Below are 18,462 nucleotides of genomic sequence, written 5' to 3'. Positions count from 1 at the left end.
TCGTCTGAGAGGAAGCGAGAGCATCGTGGATTTCCTGGTCTACCTGTCATCTCGAGTGCGCCGCAGGCTGCTGTGGTAGCTGGCCTTGCTGTGGACGCTGCTGGCCTTACTCCTGGTGGAGGAGGGGTGCCCGTGGTGAGTTCTAACTGGTTCATCAAGGTCGTCTAGAACAGCTAAGTGGGTGGAGGAGGCGTGTGTGGAAGTGCCCTACAGGAGGAGAGATCAAACACATGTAGCGCTGAAACCGCTGAGATTAAAGATTTAATTTAACACCCGACACCTTTGCACAACGTGTAAATATTCAAATCCAAAAGGCTACATCTTGCTCAAGGCTCTGTGTACATTACTCCAGCATAAGACATTCATATCTTTTGGATCTTGACTCAAATCTAATGACAAGATTATGCCTCAGGTTATTACTTTTATTATTATGATAGACACCTAGCCAGGTTCACAGGGGTTGAAAAGCTTCATTGATGATGCGGCTAAATATTATCAATGAAGAAATATGTACATGAAAACACCAGTCTGATTAAACCTTTATCAAAGCTTCTAGATGCTGACAAAAAAAAACAGGCATACAAGATACGATCTTTCATTTCAGTCTTCTCTTCCTTTCATCAGTTTCAAAAGAGCTCAGAGCCGTAACCTGTGGACATTCATGTTTGGACTTTACTCCCACGGCACTTATAAATAATTCCATCCTGCTTTTCTTTTTGCTGTTGTCTTTGCAGTCCTACCTGAGTGGATGTCCCTCTGGACTTCCTAACGATGGGGGTGTTGGGCTCACGCAGCAGAGACTGAGCAAAGTCCGGCTGCTCTTGCAGCACCTGGCGAGACTCATTCACCCCACTGCTGCAGAAAGAAAAAGGTGAAGGAGGTCAGAGGTGGGATGTTTTTACAGACAGGGGACAAGTCGCAGATAAAATTGGAACCAAGAGACAGATTGGGGGGGAAGGAGTAGGAAGACATTTAGGATTCAAGAAGAAATACGGGAAAGAGACAAGAAAACAGTTGATAAGGACAGGATAGGGAAGATTAATGATTAATGTGCTGTTGTATAGCAACGTGTCACCACAAAAGGAAATACAGTAGAGATACTAAACCCCTGAACAACTGAGAGGGAAGGAAAATTGCATGTGAAACAAAGTACAAGATACTTCTAAGTGCATAATTAGTTGTGATAAACTCAATTTAGTTCTCTCGAACATTAAAAGACACACAGTCTCTTCTTACTCTTTGCGCCTGCGTCCATGTAGGAAACTGGCCCACTCAAAACAGGTCTTCTTGCTGCCCACCCAGAAAACAGAGGGGATCCCCACCACGAGCATCATCAGATATTTAATTAGGAACAAAACCATGGCCGGTCTGCTGGTCTCCTCAACCTGAAAATAAAATAAAATGCACACGTTAATGATGCAATCATCTAATCAGCACAGCATGGAGTTTTTAAAAACACAGAGTAAAGTGAAGCAGAGGAGAGAGAGGAAGAGAACAAAGGCTTCGATTATAATGTAGGCAGACTAATTGTGCAGTAGAATATTTCCTCGACAACTAAACATGAAAGATATGCTAAAAGCTTTGGATCCACCAACATTTAACAAACTAAAATCCTCAAACATAATCTAGACAAACCGAGCTGTTTGATGGATCTCCCAGCAGAGGGCAGAGATTTGGTTCTTGGTCCCCTTTTTATTGAATATAAATCCCAGATTTTTAAGAAATACAACAAACAGAACGCTGTGTCGTTCAATCCCAAATCATGGTTTCATCTGTCCGATAAAATTTCACTATGGGAAACCATCAAACACACTGAGTACTGTGTTAAAAAGTTTTTGTGGAAAACCATTATATTGTACTTTAGGTGGTCTTTAAGATATCAAATTCTTTAAATTTTCTTTTTAAATTAAGATAAAAATCTTCCTAAAGATGCTATTAAAGCAATTGACCCTCACTACAGTGAGGGTAAAATCCATGAGCAGCTGAGCCTTTTAGTGAGATAAGAGATTTATTGTTTTTGAAACCCGGGCCCAGAAGAATTTCCATTTATTAATTAGCTTAAGTCTCTGTCACCCATGCTGAGATGAAATGTGTCTTATTTAGATCATCAGATAAAACGAGAAGCCCTGGGTCTTCAGTAAATTATCACCCGTGAACACACACAAAGAAAGAAACTCAAATGAACTTTGACACCACAAAAGAATCTTCAATTATCCAAGAACAAGCAACTGCGCCCTCTCCCAGAACACACAGAAAACCCCCGGGCAAAGATCACATAACACACAGCAATATTGAAATTCCAGAGCTGTAATAGGACGTAAAGGGGATCTTCATGATCTTCACAAACACACAGACACACTCACACAATTTGACATGTGATGGAAACAATGACAAAGCCTTATGAAGTAAAGGTGTATGTGTGTGTGTGCACACATCCAACTGACTGACACACAGGTAGGGATGGAGTATGTTAGCGTCTGCACTGTGCACAATTATCTGGTTAATAATTTAGCACTGGACTATATGAATCACTGCATTCCCACCCATCTTCATAAACAGGATAAAGCCCTTATGGAGGACTGGCAGCAGACCGTGACTAAGCAGCCCAGGGAGCAGAGGGGCTGAAAGATGCATGAGAAAATTAACTGAAATACAAAGAGAAAAGGAAACGGAGCAAAACAAAGATGGGAGAGGTTGGTTTTTTTTTTTGTGGAATTGGTCTTGACAGCTATATTAGCTGAGCTAATGATGCATGCCACACTCTGCTCCCCTCCCTCACAAATACCTACTCACTCAGCCGCACACACAACTAAGTGCCAGCTCTTACCCACTCTCAACCAAGCACTCAGCATCTTTGGCCAAATCCCAGCTCCCACCCTTGGCCCTTAGGTATCCCATTTCTTTGGGAAATTGAAGGATAGTGGTCATCTAGCCCCCCAAACAAAGCGTGGAGGACCACCTTGCCCTAAGCTGCAGTGAAAAATGGAAGGGGAGAATTGAGATTGGGCCTTTGATCATGAAATAATCCATCTATCCATCCATCTAACGGCTTAACTTAGGGACGCGGGGGGCTGGAGCCTATCCCAGCAGTCATCGGAGAAGAGGCAGGGTACATTTTGGACAGGTCGCTAACACAGAGAGACAGGTGACCACAGGGTCTCACATCCACACCTACGGCCAGTTTAGGATCACCAGTTAATGTGACGTGTGTCTCTTTGGAATGTGGGAAGAAGCCCATGCAGGGAGAACATGCCAACTGTACAGTGAAAGGCACCAGCCAATCAGGACATGTGCAGAGAAAGTGCTAACCACTTCACCACAATGCTTTCTTTCATAAAGTAAGCATGGGAGTTCTTGTTGTAGTTCCTAAATGTCTTCCCACTACTGTAATCAATTCTGACGTCACCGGCTACAACAAAGGTAAGAGCTCATCTGAATAAAACCTGGTTAAATTCCAGATACCAATTAAAAATCATCTTCACGTTAAACTAGTAATTGTACATTTTTGTTTTTATTTCTCAGAACCGAGTGGCTAACATAAACTAGCTAAAATGTTGGCTAACCAGAAAAATTATATGATTGGACTTTTTTTTTTTTTTTAAATGAGACTTTGTTTTTCCCTCGTGTTTTCATACATTTCTGGCCTACAGAACATGGCAAGACTTAACTTGTAAAAAAGGTAAAAAACAAAAAAACCCGTTGAGCTCCATTCTTGAGTAATTGTGTATTCATGTGAGGTCAGATAATCGGAAAAACTGAGTTTCAGACCGAGAAAACAGACATGATTTTCCTTTTTTTTTTGGCTAAGTGAGTTGCATTTTCTTAAAATCCGGCAGATAAAAGTAAATAACTTGCTGAAAATAGTTGTAAGAAAAGTTTGATTCATTCCTTTATTGCATATTAGTTATTTTCTAACAGTAACTGCGATGGCCCCTGGGTGGTGAATGTGTCTGTGTTTTGTGGTTTGTGCTGTGATTTGTTCTACAGGTGCTGATCGAAGTAACTGGCTGTATGAGCTAAACCTGGGCCCAGTGAGCTTGGTTATAAAAGCTCCATCCTTTCAGGTCTCTTTTGCTCACTGCCCTGATTTGAATACTAGCTTCCTGAACTACCGGTAGATCCACTTAGCTACAGCACGTATTCTTGGGTTATTTGCCTTCTACAGACTCTGCCACACACCCACTACTGACTAGCTGACAAACATGTTCTTTTTAATTATGTTCCATAAAAAAATGATCCTTTACTAGTTACTACCTGTGAGCCAGGTTGTGAGACAATGCATAGATGCTCTTCAAATACACCAACTAGTTAAAAAAATGATAATTCTAGAGATAATCTTTGTCAGACAGGTTAAGTAACTATATATCAAAATCAGCTATGAACACTTTATTGTTTGTTTTGCAGTACTTTGCCTTTTCCCGGTCCATGTTGTCCCCTCAGTCTGACTTAAAAAAAGCACACGAACACAATTAAGTTGGTGCGATGACTTCACAACTTGGGAATCCTGACCATTTGAGGAGTGCATGAATGGAAGCTATATTGATGTTAACTCCTTCCACTGGAGAAGTATCTTGTTCACTCATTATTTATGATATGTTTAGTAGTCTTACACTTTTCTTTCCTGAGACACAGACAAGCTCCCTCCCCAATAAGGAAAGAAAAACACAGATTCCTCAAAACAGAGCACCTGCGGATTTTCACCATTCAACTTTTGCAGTATGACAGCACAGACAAACTGTGAGTGACAGAGCTCTGATATTTGTTTGCAGCTGAGAAAACAGGCAGCATGTGCTTTCAGACTGTAGACTACCAGATTTGATTAGCTACTCTGACACTTTTTTTTCTTAAGACAGGCTATCCAAGTATAAAGTTGCAGCACAACAGCTGGCAGCTGTAAAAATGATTTACACATGCACCGTCTTAACAAGCACAGATAGTGTCTTCTCTAAAGTTTCACTATATTATTACATCATCTAGTAAGAAATGAAACATAGTTTGTCTAGTGAGGTTAACACCATCACATCGTGCACTTTCTTATTTTCATCCTTTTACCTTGTATGGGCATGGGATGTGATAACGCCTGCAGTTGTTCTCCATCCATGTTTTCTCCCAGATCTTCCGGTATGTGTGCTCGTATATGTAGCAGCCAATCACAGTGAACAAGGGAGCCAGATACAGCACAGAGAACACTCCCATCCGGATCATGAACTTGACTAGTTTGGTCTGGTTCTCCTTCTCCAGAGGAATTTCCATGCGCACCCTGTTCAGAGCGACAATGCCCACTAAAAGCAGGGAGACGCCAACCTGACAGAAGACAGACAAGAAGTTAAGGCTCAGTGAACCTTTAAAAAACTCTTTTAAAGGTTGGGTGACTGACAGACAGGTCTAAAAGACATTTAATGACCCACCCATCATTACTAACCAATCCATCTCTCCCAATGTCCACACTTGTATTATTTCATGCAGTCATTAATCGGTTCACACCACATCCATCCTACTCACCACTTCTTTCATCCACCCACTCACTCATTTATCTCCTGAACTGTACTCACCGCCACATTGACACAGAGCGGTGCCAGAACAAACCACCTCAGGGCGTCTATGTCATACAGCCCTATGAAACACACTCCACTGATCCCATCTCCCTCGATTTTATTCAGGGCCAACAGGGTGACGGTCAGGGCCCCTGGGAGGCCCCAGGCAATCGCATGGAAGAGGAGGGCTTTCTTCTCAATGGCCTCGCTGCCCCATTTAGGCACAGCAGCCAAGAACCAAGTGATTGTCAGTATGACCCACCACACACTGCCGGCCATAGTGAAAAAATACAAAACCATGAAGAACAGGGTGCATGCCTGAGAGAGAAACACAGGAGGAAAAACCTCTGATCAATTAATCATTTGGGAAAGGTCATCAAAACTGTAAATCTGCAACTATAGAGTAGTAAAAAGTAAATTCATGACACGTGTGCGCTCTAAGTCAGTAAATAGATAATTGCACTGTGTAATAAAGATAAAGTAATGAAGTTAATAAGACAGCATTTTTAAAGTGTAGCATAGTTATTTTTATTAATTGCTAAATAAACATCCGTCAACCTCATCATTCAACCACAAAATAAATAATTTAAAATCTAGTTTAGAAGTTTTTAGCCCAGTAAATCATCACTAATGTGCTGACAATTTTAAATCAGGCAGTTTTCTCCCCCAGATTCCATAAAAATGAGCAAAAACCTTGTTGTGTGAGCCCTGTGTTATGGTGGATGCTCTGAACTGGGAAGGGCTGACAGGGTTGCACGCGACCCTGCCTTCCAGCAGGAAACCCAGGAAAAACACCAGCGACACCATGACGTAACACACAGCATAGAAGATGATTGGTCGCTCAGGGTACCGAAACCTATCGAGGAAGATAAAAGAAAATGACTTTGTGTCTTTCTCCACTGCAACGATACTAATACTTTCAAAGAAGTTACATTCAGCTTTTCAAACCTTGTAACATCAATCAGGAATGTCAGGAAGGTGAAGAGTGTTGCAGACAGACAAACAATGGAAACAACTCCAATGAAGTATCGGATGAAGGTGAGCTCCTGCTGGTTGAAGAACATTGAGGGGCATGGGGCAGAACAGTCCTTCCTGCCCATAAAAGTGTAACCCAGGTGTGGGTCGACCTTGAGCTCTCTGGGGCACCAGAAACCATAATCTCTTTGGACGGTCATTGATGATTGGTCAGTGGGTTCAGAGCCTGTTAGCAGGTCCTCTAGACGAGGATAGGGCTCGTCACAATCTGGGAACCTGCCCCCCAAAAAGTAAAAGAAATTATATAAAGACAACAGCCTCCACAATGACCTTACGGCTACATCAACACAGCAGTTTCAGGAAAAATATTATAATCTACATCAAGGTAAGAAATCACTACATAGAGTTATCTAGGTTATGACATTGCTCTAAACCTGTACCCTGTAGCCTATATGCTGTAGACTTAATGCAGGACTATAGATCAAGCATAAGTTTCAGTCAGATGTACCTCATCTCAGCAAGTCTAAAATGACAATAAAGCTAAATTAATTTTTTTTTTTTTTAATATAGCAGATTCATACCTGCTGCACTCCATATCATCTGGCCAGGCTACGCCAAAAATTTCCATGAGTTTGTGGCACTCATCCTTGGCCCGCTGGCAAAGGGATCGGCATGGCATGGAAACGTGGCCGTACACAGTGCAGACTGGAGCGTATAGTGCACACAGGAACATCCTCAGATCAGCACTGCACACCAGGTTTACCATTGGATGAAAAGGCTTTGGAGGAGAAAAAGAACAAAAAATGCATAAATAAAATGTTGACACCAATATTTTTATCTATGCAAAGCTCTATGACATAAAAACACTGACTGTGCAAAGTAAATGATAAGTGATATCCTACTCTCAGAGCAATACCTCTAAACACTGACATTTCGTGCTGCTGGTATTCAACACTAAAGTCAGTGTTAATCAGCATGAAAAGCTTGTTATTAAACATGACGTGTATGTGGATGATCCTAACACACATGCATTTACACACAGGCTCAGGACGTTAAATGCTATCGGCAGCACACACGAGAAGGCTCATATTTAGCCAGAAATAGATATCAAAGGGCATGGAGGGAAAGCGAGAAGGATAGCAAATAATCTTTCAGATGCAACTTACACTACTACTCAGTATTTCATCAGCAGTTAGAGGCTTATGAAATATGTACAGCTGCAATCATATTACCACAGATCTCTTTGAAGTTGGGGACAGCAAAGGCAGACTACTGAAGGCTGGAGCTACAGCCATTTGTCAGTAAAATGAGCAAACAAACAGCAGGGCTTTTCACACATGGGAGATTATATACCCTGTTCCCTGTAGGGACAGACTTAACGGTTTAAGGATGACTTTTGACCTTCATGGTGCTGTTAGAAGATCTCAAAACAAATTACAAGGAAAATTTAACTCATACTTACTTACTTATTACTTGCATATTAAAACAATCACATTATAACTTGTGCACTTAATACTATTTCACAGATGCACTCAAGTTTTAATAATATTGTGCTTGACACTTGCTTGACAGCACATAACACTGCATTGTGCATATGCGTAAAGGAAAAAATGTGTTTGTGTGACACAAAACAGTAAATTTACATTGATTGCTTATCATAACAACTACAGTGCATCCTCATATAGGGAGCATTTGTGAAAATATCCATGCACCAGTAAATGCGAGTGTGTGCTTTATGCTCATTTCTGTGTGAGGTCAGGCCTTACGAGTATGTTTTGATCGTTCTCAATTGCCGTGTTCTAGATCTGCACACTGGAGATGTTCCACCAGTAAATGGATGCAGTGGTGCATGAGACGTGTGACACAGTTTTGCGTATTGCACAAAGACAAATGTGAGTGTGTGCACACGCCACCACTCAACTTCATGAATTTTGCAACCAATGCTTCTTTTTCCTTTTCTTTTTAAAAAAAATCTATTTAATGAGCAGCATGCATTGTGCCCAATGGTATGAAAACTGATCTAGAAAAATGATCCTTTTATTTGGCTGTAATAATATTTAAGAAATTCTCACATAATCTTGCCTCTTCAGTGTTTTCTAAGATGATTCAGGAGCCATACAGGAGCACACACTTCTGTTTGAATAGTGTGCAAACCTCAAGACATGATGGGGAAGTCCAGAGTGAAGGCTCGGCTAAATATCTAACCAATCAAATATGTCCAGCCAGTGGAAATATAGGAACTGGATTTTAGTTGTGCTGTTTATTTCCTCTGCTAAGGACATTGTATGATGTTACCAGGATTAATCAATAAATTATAGACAGATTTGTATACAAATTGCATCTACCAAACTACACATCAGACTGAAGGCAGAACTATTAGGAGATGTTCTTATTCTAAAATGAAAAAAAAGTATTTATCACACTTTTAAGTTCGCCACACTGGAATAAAAGGGTTAGGTGCAAATAATTAGAACCTGGCAGACAATTTAAGATACAGTAATTCTTTGTGTAAAAAGAAAAATCTCCAAGAAAGCCAAAAACATGATCACAGGATCAGCAGGCATCTCTTGAAACTGTTGGAGTCAAAGTGCATGAACATTCAGCCAGAGGGAGATTGCACCAATTTCACCTGCCTGGGAGGGGTACCATGCCTCAGCTGTGTGATATTAGACAGCGCATGAGTATCACTTCAGCAGTTTTGTGTTTACAGCAATCAAACGGATTAATATACAATTTACAAAAATAATTATGACACACACTTGCATCGTCTACATTGAGATGTCGTAAAAAGACACACACACACACACACACACACACACACACACACACACACACACACACACACTTGTATTTGCAACTTGCAAGTGGTAACTTTGCCTGCAAAAATTTCTAGGCCTTAAAAGGAGGATATGAAGTTTAATGACTGTGTGAGAGCGTTCAATTTCTTTTTTGTACTGCGTTTAAAAACAAACAACCCCCCCCCAAAAAAACCCCCCACAGTACATATGTTCAGGTGGTGCCAGCTGAAACTGGAGAGTTTCAAGTGTCTGACATGAGTCATGTTCACTGCAAGGATTTTACTCAGAAATAAGATGTTATTTGAGATAGTGATATAATGGACTGACACTCTTCTAAAATTCTTTAACGCCATCTAATGCTATCTCCGATGTTAACTGATAATAATGACAGTGTTAACAGGTATCCTTATTAATGTAGCAAAACATCTATTCATGCTTAATATAGAAGACAGACAAACAAGACAAGCTGTAACTGTCAGCAGCTTAAAACCTCTCCCTCACGTCTGCAGTTGGAGATGTAGCGACTGCAAAAAACAGTTCAGGATTTGATTCGGCTCATATGGTACTGTGGCTCACTGCTAATTTGAATGTTTATGATAAGTGTTCTGTGATGTGACTCCAAGTACGTTGTAAATTCCTCAAATGAATTTTTAAATTTACTTGAATGTATCACTTCACCATTTGCGTTCTCCGTTTCTGTACTGGTGCACTCTTTCAGTAAAGTGCAGTATAATTCTTTCCAAGCCATTAAAAAAAAAAACCCCAAATAAAATCTGAAAGTGTTCTGGTCCTCAGTTTCAACTCCCACCTCACTCAGCGAGCCTAAGGCCACACTTAGACAACGAGTATCTGCTTTCTGCATGAGTGTGTGTCTGACTGCATGGGCGACTGGAGGCTTTCTTCTCCTCATACTAACTCTACAGCAAATGTGTGTGCAACTCCTTTTCTACATGTCCCCATTCTGCCCATTTTGCCAGTGCGTGTAGGTTTACATGTGCACTTGTGTGTATGTGTCAGTGTTCTTGTATTTAGCCTATGTCCCACTTATTGCGTTTCCAGTGTGTGTGCTTATGCTAGGCTTGCGTGCCTGAAAAAGTCAGCGTGTGTGTGTGCACAACTATTTTGGCAGTCAGGGCAATTGCCCCCACATCTCCTACCACAAAGAGAATATTGATATTAAGTGGTCTAACTGTGCCACCCAGCAAGAGAGAAGGGGGATGGCAATCAGCCTTCCATGGTGGGCAACTTGAGTGAATTGCTTGGCATTTTGTGTGTCAGTTGTGATGGAGGAACAGGGAAAGGAAAGTAGAATAGCCCACAAATCTGCCTTGGGGGAGAGGACAGCCTATTAAGACATGGAAAGATGTGGAAGAATGAGTAGGGTGGGGAAAAGAGGATACAACCATTGCAGTGAATCTGCTTCCTGCATTGTTTTATTTATTTTAGTCTATAGTGGAAGGATGATGAAGCAAGAATAAAGTCACACTATTAAGAAAACAGGTACCTACCTTTAAAAAAAAACAAAACACGAAAAACAAAGTAAATGTACAATGCACCTCCATTGAAATCTGCAGTATACCAGCATATAGTCTTATCCATTACATATCCCAGTTAGCTAAGTTATTGAGATATCACAAATAAACTAACAGTTGCAGTCCAATACTTTAGAAAAGCAGATTATTTAAACTACTGCCATGTTTCTGCCCAAGTAAATTTGCTGGGAAATATGCAATTTAATGCATACAAACATATCATCCACGAGTGAGCAAGCACTCTGTGCAACAGACTGCTGTCTGCAGCTGCTGGAAAAATGCTGACGTCATTTAAAAATCTAAAGAGTTTGTGGTGTCCTTTTTTAATCTATTTTTTCTATATATATATTTTATATGTTTCCTTTCATTTTGTTTTTATATCCTTAAATGGCAGCTATATGTCAATCCTTAGTAGCACACCTACTGGAAAACAAATTTGTGAAAAACTCTGGCATTACCACCATTTCCGAATGGATTCTAAAATGCAGTCCGACCTTAGATAACTGAGCCACAATTACAGAAAACATAATGTGACAAACTCATTTAACAGCCACTCACACAGGGACAAAGACACACACAGTACAAGATACAAAAACAAAATGTTCCCTGTAGCTGCTTCACAGACAACAAGCAAGAGGAATTTTGAATCATTCCTCCCCCACAAAACTGTTTTAGTTCATCATGTCTCAATTAAGCTGCACTATTTAGGTCATCCAGCAGCATCGTAATTGGTTTTAGGTCATTGCTTTAGCCTGGGTAGAAAAGATAATATTAATTATCTTTGTCAATCATTGTGTCGATTTAGTTGTGTACTTTGAATAATTGTTTTTTTTGCATCACACAATCTCTCCTAAGCTTCATACACTGTCATACACATCATACACTGGTGCCCTGACTCTCCCCTGTAAAACGTCTGGATACAATTTTAAATTGCTGTTCCTTTAGACTCTGACCTTGACATTCCTTTCATAATGCTTCACTGTCAGCAGGAGGTGTTGTTCATAATGTGCATTGGATTTTTTCCTCCAAGCACAGCACTGCGCATTTCAGTTCTACTTCTTTGGTTTGCTTTGTGGGATAGCAGTCATTTCCTTTATGCTGTCTTTCCATTAAAATCAATCCCATTATTCAGTGTCTTTTCTTATAGACAACAGGAACAAAGGTTTCTGTAGATGTCAATGCAGGTGTTTTTCTGTCACCTTAGGGTAACCTCATTTGGAAGCAACGCTCCTGCAGTTTGCTATTTGCAGTTTGTCCTTTGCTAGGGTTTATTAACATCCAGGTATTTAAAAATATTTCCTGATATTTTCTTTTTTTTTTTAATTGTTATGTAACCTCACAATGCTGGTTCTTTAAACGTTGTGATCAAGACACCCTTTTTATGAAAAGAGCAGATACATTTAAGTATTGACTTTCTTTCCAGCCCTCAATGTGAGGGAAAAAACAAACAAACAAACAAAAAAAACCAAACCAAAAACAGGAAATTAATGTTTATGTACTTGATTTTCAATTAACTTTGATTAACTAAAGTAATAAAACAATTTCAGACTGTGTCTTCTATATTTGTGAATTACATGAAGATCAGATCACACTTGAACACTTGTGAATTATAACTGGAGATGTGCAAAAACATTTTATGCTCAGTCCCTAAAGGTTTTTAAAAAAAACCTGACACAGCAGTCACTAGATGAATTTAAAATATTGTAATGAATAATCAAGGCTAATGTAGGTTATAAAAAATTACTGTGTCCAGTAAAGAACATAGTTGAACAAAGCATATAGCTTAAAAAAAGTCTACAGTTATCAAATGGTCACCAAACATAATTCCAGAACCCCATCCATCATGCAATACTTCAATTTGACATCTCCCCCACACAGCTTTAAAATGGTATGAATGCTGGTTTGACCTCAGTCACAGAGTATCTGTATTTGTGAGAAACATTTTAACATTCACAAATTTGGCTTTCATCATAGCCCTTAGTGCAGCATGAGTGCCGCTGAACCAATGGCTGTGCATGGGAAACTTATGCTTTCTGAATTTGTGGCACCCCCACTGGTATAGTTTAAAGTCCCTAAAATCAAATATAACAATATTTTTAATTTAAACTGTACATTACAGTCTTAACAGTAAGAACAACATGCAGAATTTAGCCATCCATCAAAAACAGACAATGGTGGGGAAAATCAATTGAAAAAAAAAAAAAAAATCACATGTGTGTGAGCAAGTGCTCGGGACAGGCAACTTTGAGTATTCACAAAGAAAAGAATGAGAACCAGAGTGGGTTTTTGAGCAAAATAAGAAAAAAGGCCCCTGACTGGTCCACCTCTTTTTCAATAGAGGGATTAAGTTTCTTTCTCTTTACTCCCTCTCTCAAAAGAAAGCCGGGGGAGGGAGAGGGAAAGAAATGAAAGGAGACTAAAAAAGCTTCGGAAAGAAAAAAGAAAGAAAGAAAAAGGAAAAACTGAGAGAAAGAAAGAGGCATGTGATAAACCTTCACCTAATGCAGGCAATACTTTTGGTAAACAGCAGATCGACAGCAAAAACTAATTTAAAGATGTAAGAAAAAAAAAGACAAAAGTGCAAAATCAAAAAGTAGGAAAAAATATAGGATTGAAGGGAAACTGGAATCTTTATAGCTGATCAAAGCACTTCCTTCCTCACGCTCACCAACCAATCATGTCCCTTGGGAAGGAAAAGGGGCTTACCTGGTGAATGCACGGCAAGAAAGCTCAATAAAATGGTGACAATGTGTTATATATACATTATATAAACTTCTGCCTTAGGCTACTGAAATATGAAGCTCATGGTCCATGGTCAAAAATTTAGAGCCATTACATATTTCCGTTTTTCTCATTTATTTTCCTTATGACACACTAACATGTCTTTTGTGAATGATACACAATCAGATGGTGAGCTGCTTTGTGCCCTTACATTTTTCAAATATCTTAACATTGTTCTACCATAATGTCAATAAAGCTGGCCTTACCACAACTCATTACAAACGAGTTAACACCCTTGCCGTCCAATATTCCCAACTGGCCATTCAACTAATTAAATTTGTTTTCGTTGCCCAACTCCCTTTTTTTCCTTACTTTTCCTCTCCCCCTCCAAAGCAGCCAAGAACAGTTAACAGGAAACAGGATTCATATCCAAATATGAACATTTGGTTTTTGAATCTCTAATATCTTTGAGTAGTCAGTTTAGCCAGTCTATGTGTGTGTGCGTATGTGGATTTTGTAGAAAATCCAGTTAGCCAACTTTGCAGAAACTCAGACACTTCGTCAACTGTTGAGGGAGGGGTAGAGGGAAAAGAAAAAAAAAGTGGAATGGGAAAAAGAGCGGCGGTTTCTCGGTGGATTAGGGAGTCAAATGGATTGGAAAGAGTGTTTAGAGTGTGAGAAGCCCAGACGAACACACGCACACTTCCTGAAACTGTCACCAGCTTTGTGTTGTGGTCAAATCAAGGTGACAGGCTGGTGAGCAAAAGCCTCCAATGAAATGGCTTCTGAACTGGCAAGTAATGCTTTTTTCTAACCCCTCCCCCCAAATACCCTATACTTTTATATAGGGTCTAATTTAACCTTCTGACATGCGTGACTAACAAATGCACAATAATTAATTTAGTTCTTAGCTTACACAAAGAGTTTTGTTTTTCCCCCCGCCCTCACCACAGAATAGTTATATTGGGATACATAATGCTCAATAACAAGCTTTTAGATATTAATCGTGATGGCAAAAAATTGGTTACACGGCTGTTAAACCCAGAAATATCTAATATTAATGCATTTTTACATTTAGTAATAAATTCTCTAAGAAACTTGTAGATTATATGTTTTACTAATGTGTCATTTTTATACGCACTTTCTCTATAAAGCCACCTCAATCTGCCTGTAAATTAACAGTACTAAAATGCTGATCTTTTGATGCACTGCTAGAAGATATGACTTCTTTCACCTCTGATGCACGAGAGGGAATTTAGAGAAGACAAATCAAGCTTTTGCCTACTAAACCTTAGCAAAGCCCATCTGGACACATCACCATCACACGCTCTGGATTTCTTTTCCTTCCTCTCTTCCAATCTCTGTCTCACACACAACTCACTCTCAAATGAGCCAGGCAGGCCCTGCAGCACAAATTGCTGTCAGACCACATCGGCTCTACTTCCATTAGCCATCTTAAACATAACATCCCTGCAACATCCCCACTCCACTAAGCTATGAGAACTAAATCGTGTATTTCTCTCCTGCTTACTGCGGGAACTAAAAAGCTCCTGTTTGCGTCAGCCTCTCTTCCTGCCACTTGATCCCTCCACATACTCAAGACTGTTAACAGCATTCTCCTTTAATGCTCCCATACATTAAAGCCAATCACACTGTCTCTCTTGCTCTATTGTGCAAGAGAAGTGCATTATTGCAGTTCACAGTCACGTAGACTACATACTCCCTCTCCTTGTATCAGCTCACCTCCTGTTTTCTTACTGACGCCTAGTTTTTCTCCACTTTTACCAGACAGAATTAATCCCATAGCTATCTGATAAAAATGTACGCGTGATTAATGCGTTCATAAAGAAATCCACACACACAGTCTCTCTGCGGCTAAGTCCCTGCTCCCTCTCTTCTTTCACATGCTTGTGAGAGACGCAGGCGTTGGCCATGAATAGATGAACTGCACACACTGTGATGCTCTCCTCCCTAATCTCTGAAAAGACAGTTAAAGAAGGGGCAGCGTTCTCTCACACCCTCTCCTCTTTTCATTCAGTTGTTCGTTTATCCATGTCTATCCGTCGTTCGCTCGGGAGGACCAGACAAAGCCGCAAATGGCATTCCCCTTCACGTTCACTTCCCCTCCTCCTCTCCTCCCATCTTCTTTCTCCCGTATTCATCTCTTATTTTTCTTGCCTCCCATTTACTCCCTGCAATTATGCTGACACGCACTTGTCCACCTCTACCTCTCCTTTTCCTTTTTTACTCTTCCAACATCAGCATTCATCGACTCCCCCACCCCCCTTCATTTTATGTTCAACAAAAACTATTTAACCAAACTATAAACATCCAATATCTCCTCTGTGTGAATAATCCAGTGGTACACATTCCTTGATTTCTTTTCAATCAACCTGCTAACATTTTATTGTAATGTGCAGGAAAAGGTGCTAAATTATTTATGCCTTGCACAAGATATGTCGGCGCAATCAATGAACATGGATTTAAGCATTTTCTATCCACTTAAAACCTCAACAATCTTTAAATGTTATATTCATATTTATATTATAGCCATATATATATATAAAAAATATATATGGCTGTTTCTGTATATTTATATTAACAGAAACAGTCATGTTTTGCTCAATTTCTTTATCCACAGCTTTTCCTACTGTAAACTTATAGCAAATTCCCATCTCACTTACAACAAATTAGATGAGACAAAACACAACACTGTCTCTTTCTGAACATGGTGAACAAATTTCTTGCAAGACAAACTGAGAAGAAGAAAAAGGAGTAGACACATCTTTCATATAATCAGCTGTTGGAAAGGGTTACTGGTATTACCTATGCTAAGAAGAGATCCATTAAATTATCTATGACAGTCTAAAATTACTTGAAATTACATCTTTCTTCAGTGATGTCTAGCAAAGGCAGACATGGCTGACTGGAGAAAGAGAAAATTATGGGTTGTCTTTGCCTTATGCATTATATTACCGGCAACTGCTGTTTCATTAGTGTGGGTGGAGAGACGCAGCTACACCATGTTTCTCAGTGATTACACTGCTCTGACTGTAAACATCACAGATTTTTAAGACTTCCGATGACTCGTCCAATCTTCAAAGACAAATAGCACTCCAGGGCAATTTGTATTGTTCAACCAAATGACTTAGCTACAAGTATGAATCTCCAATTTCCTCCCTTTTCCCTGTTATTTGCAGTCCTTCCCCTCAGTTTATTTTAGAGCATGCACTCATCTAATTTCCCTCTGCTCCCTTCCTCTGCCTGCCTGGCTCCCTCCATTCCTCCCTTTCCTTCTCTGCCTATTTAACTACCATGGCAACAGGTGATGTAGAGACTCTCACAAGACCATGTCTCATTGCAGATAATGCAAACACACGTTCACCCACACTCACATTGTGGCAGGACTCTTTCGATCGGCGAACCATCCAGAAAGTATAGCAACGCTCGCACGAGGAGCGACACAGAGAAAGTGTGAAAGTGAGAACAAAAGAAACTGAGAAGCGTAGGAGAGAGGGTCAAATGAAATGATAGAGATGTAGGTGGGGAGCCAAGAGTGTGACAATGGAGCTGAAGAAGATCACCCACACATGTCCTAACACCATCTAAGCCGCCTGTGCATCCATCTGCTACAACTTGCATCTATGTTTTGAGTATGAGAAAAAAATAAATTTCTAGCATCTGGATAATCTTTGATATTTTGCAGAACATATACATTTGAATAATATATTTATATAAGTGTATATATTTAAAACAATACATTTTGAAGGCAGCACGGTGGCACGGTGGTTAGCACTGTTGCCGCACAGCAAGAAGGTCCTGAGTTCAATTCCACCATCAGGCCGGGATCTTTCTGTGTGGAGTTTGCATGTTCTCCCCGTGTTTCCGTGGGTTCTCTCCGGGTACTCCGGCTTCCTCCCACAGTCCAAAGACATGCAACTTGTGGGGATAGGTTAATTGGATAATCCAAATTGCCACTAGGTGTGAATGTGAGTGTGAATGTGGGTGTGAATGGTTGTCTGTCCCTGTGTGTTAGCCCTGCGACAGACTGGCGACCTGTCCAGGGTGTACCCTGCCTCTCGCCCTATGACAGCTGGGATAGGCTCCAGCACCCCCCGCGACCCTGAAAAGGATAAGCGGAAGCGAATGGATGGATGGATGGACATTTTGAAGTTCATGTTTAGTGTAATAAATTATTGTCATTATGAGGCATCTGTATGAGCATTCCTCAGAGTGCAATTAAATCACATAACTACATAAAAACCTCTGTTAATATCCTGTTTCATGAATGCCCTGTGTTTATTTTAAACTACCACGCCAGAGGAAAAACCATTGTTTCTTTGTTCACTGCCTTCATTTGTTCTGTTTACTATTGTTTTCAGTGCATTTTTTTAATTAATTAAAAAAAAATGTACATGAGAACACCACATAGAAGCAGAAAAAACAATAATGATCACAGCACAGGTATATTGATTACAAGTGATACAGCAATGTAAAAGACGCTGACCTCTAAAAGATCCTGGAAAAATGAGAAGAAGGAGCGGAAGAGGGATTAACTTGGTATCAGATTGAGTGGAATTTTGAGGTTGAAAATACAGCAAACAGAAGCGAAGTGCAAGTTATTGCTTGTTAGCATTAGTATGTGATCTTAGAACATGCTTTTTTAAAAATTATTTTATACCATTCAGTTTTTAAAAAGTGCGCATAAAAAAAAGGCTACAATTTTTTGTAGGTTGGTAGTTCTATAGGCAGCAATACACACAAGCGTACTTTTTATGACAAAACATGGTAGAATGTCTGAAAAGCAGTTCAGTTGTTCTTTATAGTTACAAAACTATTCAATAATCCTGTATATATTTTATGTATAAGAGAGCTATTTTTGGAGGATTGAGAGCTGAATGT

The 18,462-nt window shown here is 39.9% G+C and overlaps 1 protein-coding gene across 3 annotated transcripts in view; it reads right to left on the bottom strand.

Moving 5' to 3' along the window:
• LOC147338817 (frizzled-3-like) overlaps nt 1-18,462 on the bottom strand; it is a 32,465-nt gene that overhangs the window by 2,962 nt on the left and 11,041 nt on the right. For all 3 annotated transcript variants that reach the window (XM_086283351.1, XM_086283189.1, XM_086283269.1), the window contains 8 exons: nt 7,091-7,287; nt 6,483-6,785; nt 6,228-6,390; nt 5,553-5,852; nt 5,053-5,304; nt 1,237-1,385; nt 741-855; nt 44-207 (listed from right to left, as the gene is read on the bottom strand). In XM_086283351.1, the coding sequence (XP_086139477.1) occupies nt 44-207; nt 741-855; nt 1,237-1,385; nt 5,053-5,304; nt 5,553-5,852; nt 6,228-6,390; nt 6,483-6,785; nt 7,091-7,275 (1,631 nt within the window). In that variant the 5' untranslated portion in view covers nt 7,276-7,287. The remainder of the gene's footprint in view (nt 1-43; nt 208-740; nt 856-1,236; nt 1,386-5,052; nt 5,305-5,552; nt 5,853-6,227; nt 6,391-6,482; nt 6,786-7,090; nt 7,288-18,462) is intronic.

The sequence above is a fragment of the Aulonocara sp. 'chitande type north' Nkhata Bay genome, linkage group LG1 (assembly GCF_057382095.1).
Source record: "Aulonocara sp. 'chitande type north' Nkhata Bay isolate Kocher_YH1m ecotype deep benthic linkage group LG1, A_spYH_male_GT1.1, whole genome shotgun sequence".
Taxonomy (NCBI): Eukaryota; Metazoa; Chordata; class Actinopteri; order Cichliformes; family Cichlidae; genus Aulonocara; species Aulonocara sp. 'chitande type north' Nkhata Bay.
The sequence above is the reverse complement of the archived record's forward strand: the minus strand, read 5'-3'. Positions and strand labels throughout refer to the sequence as shown.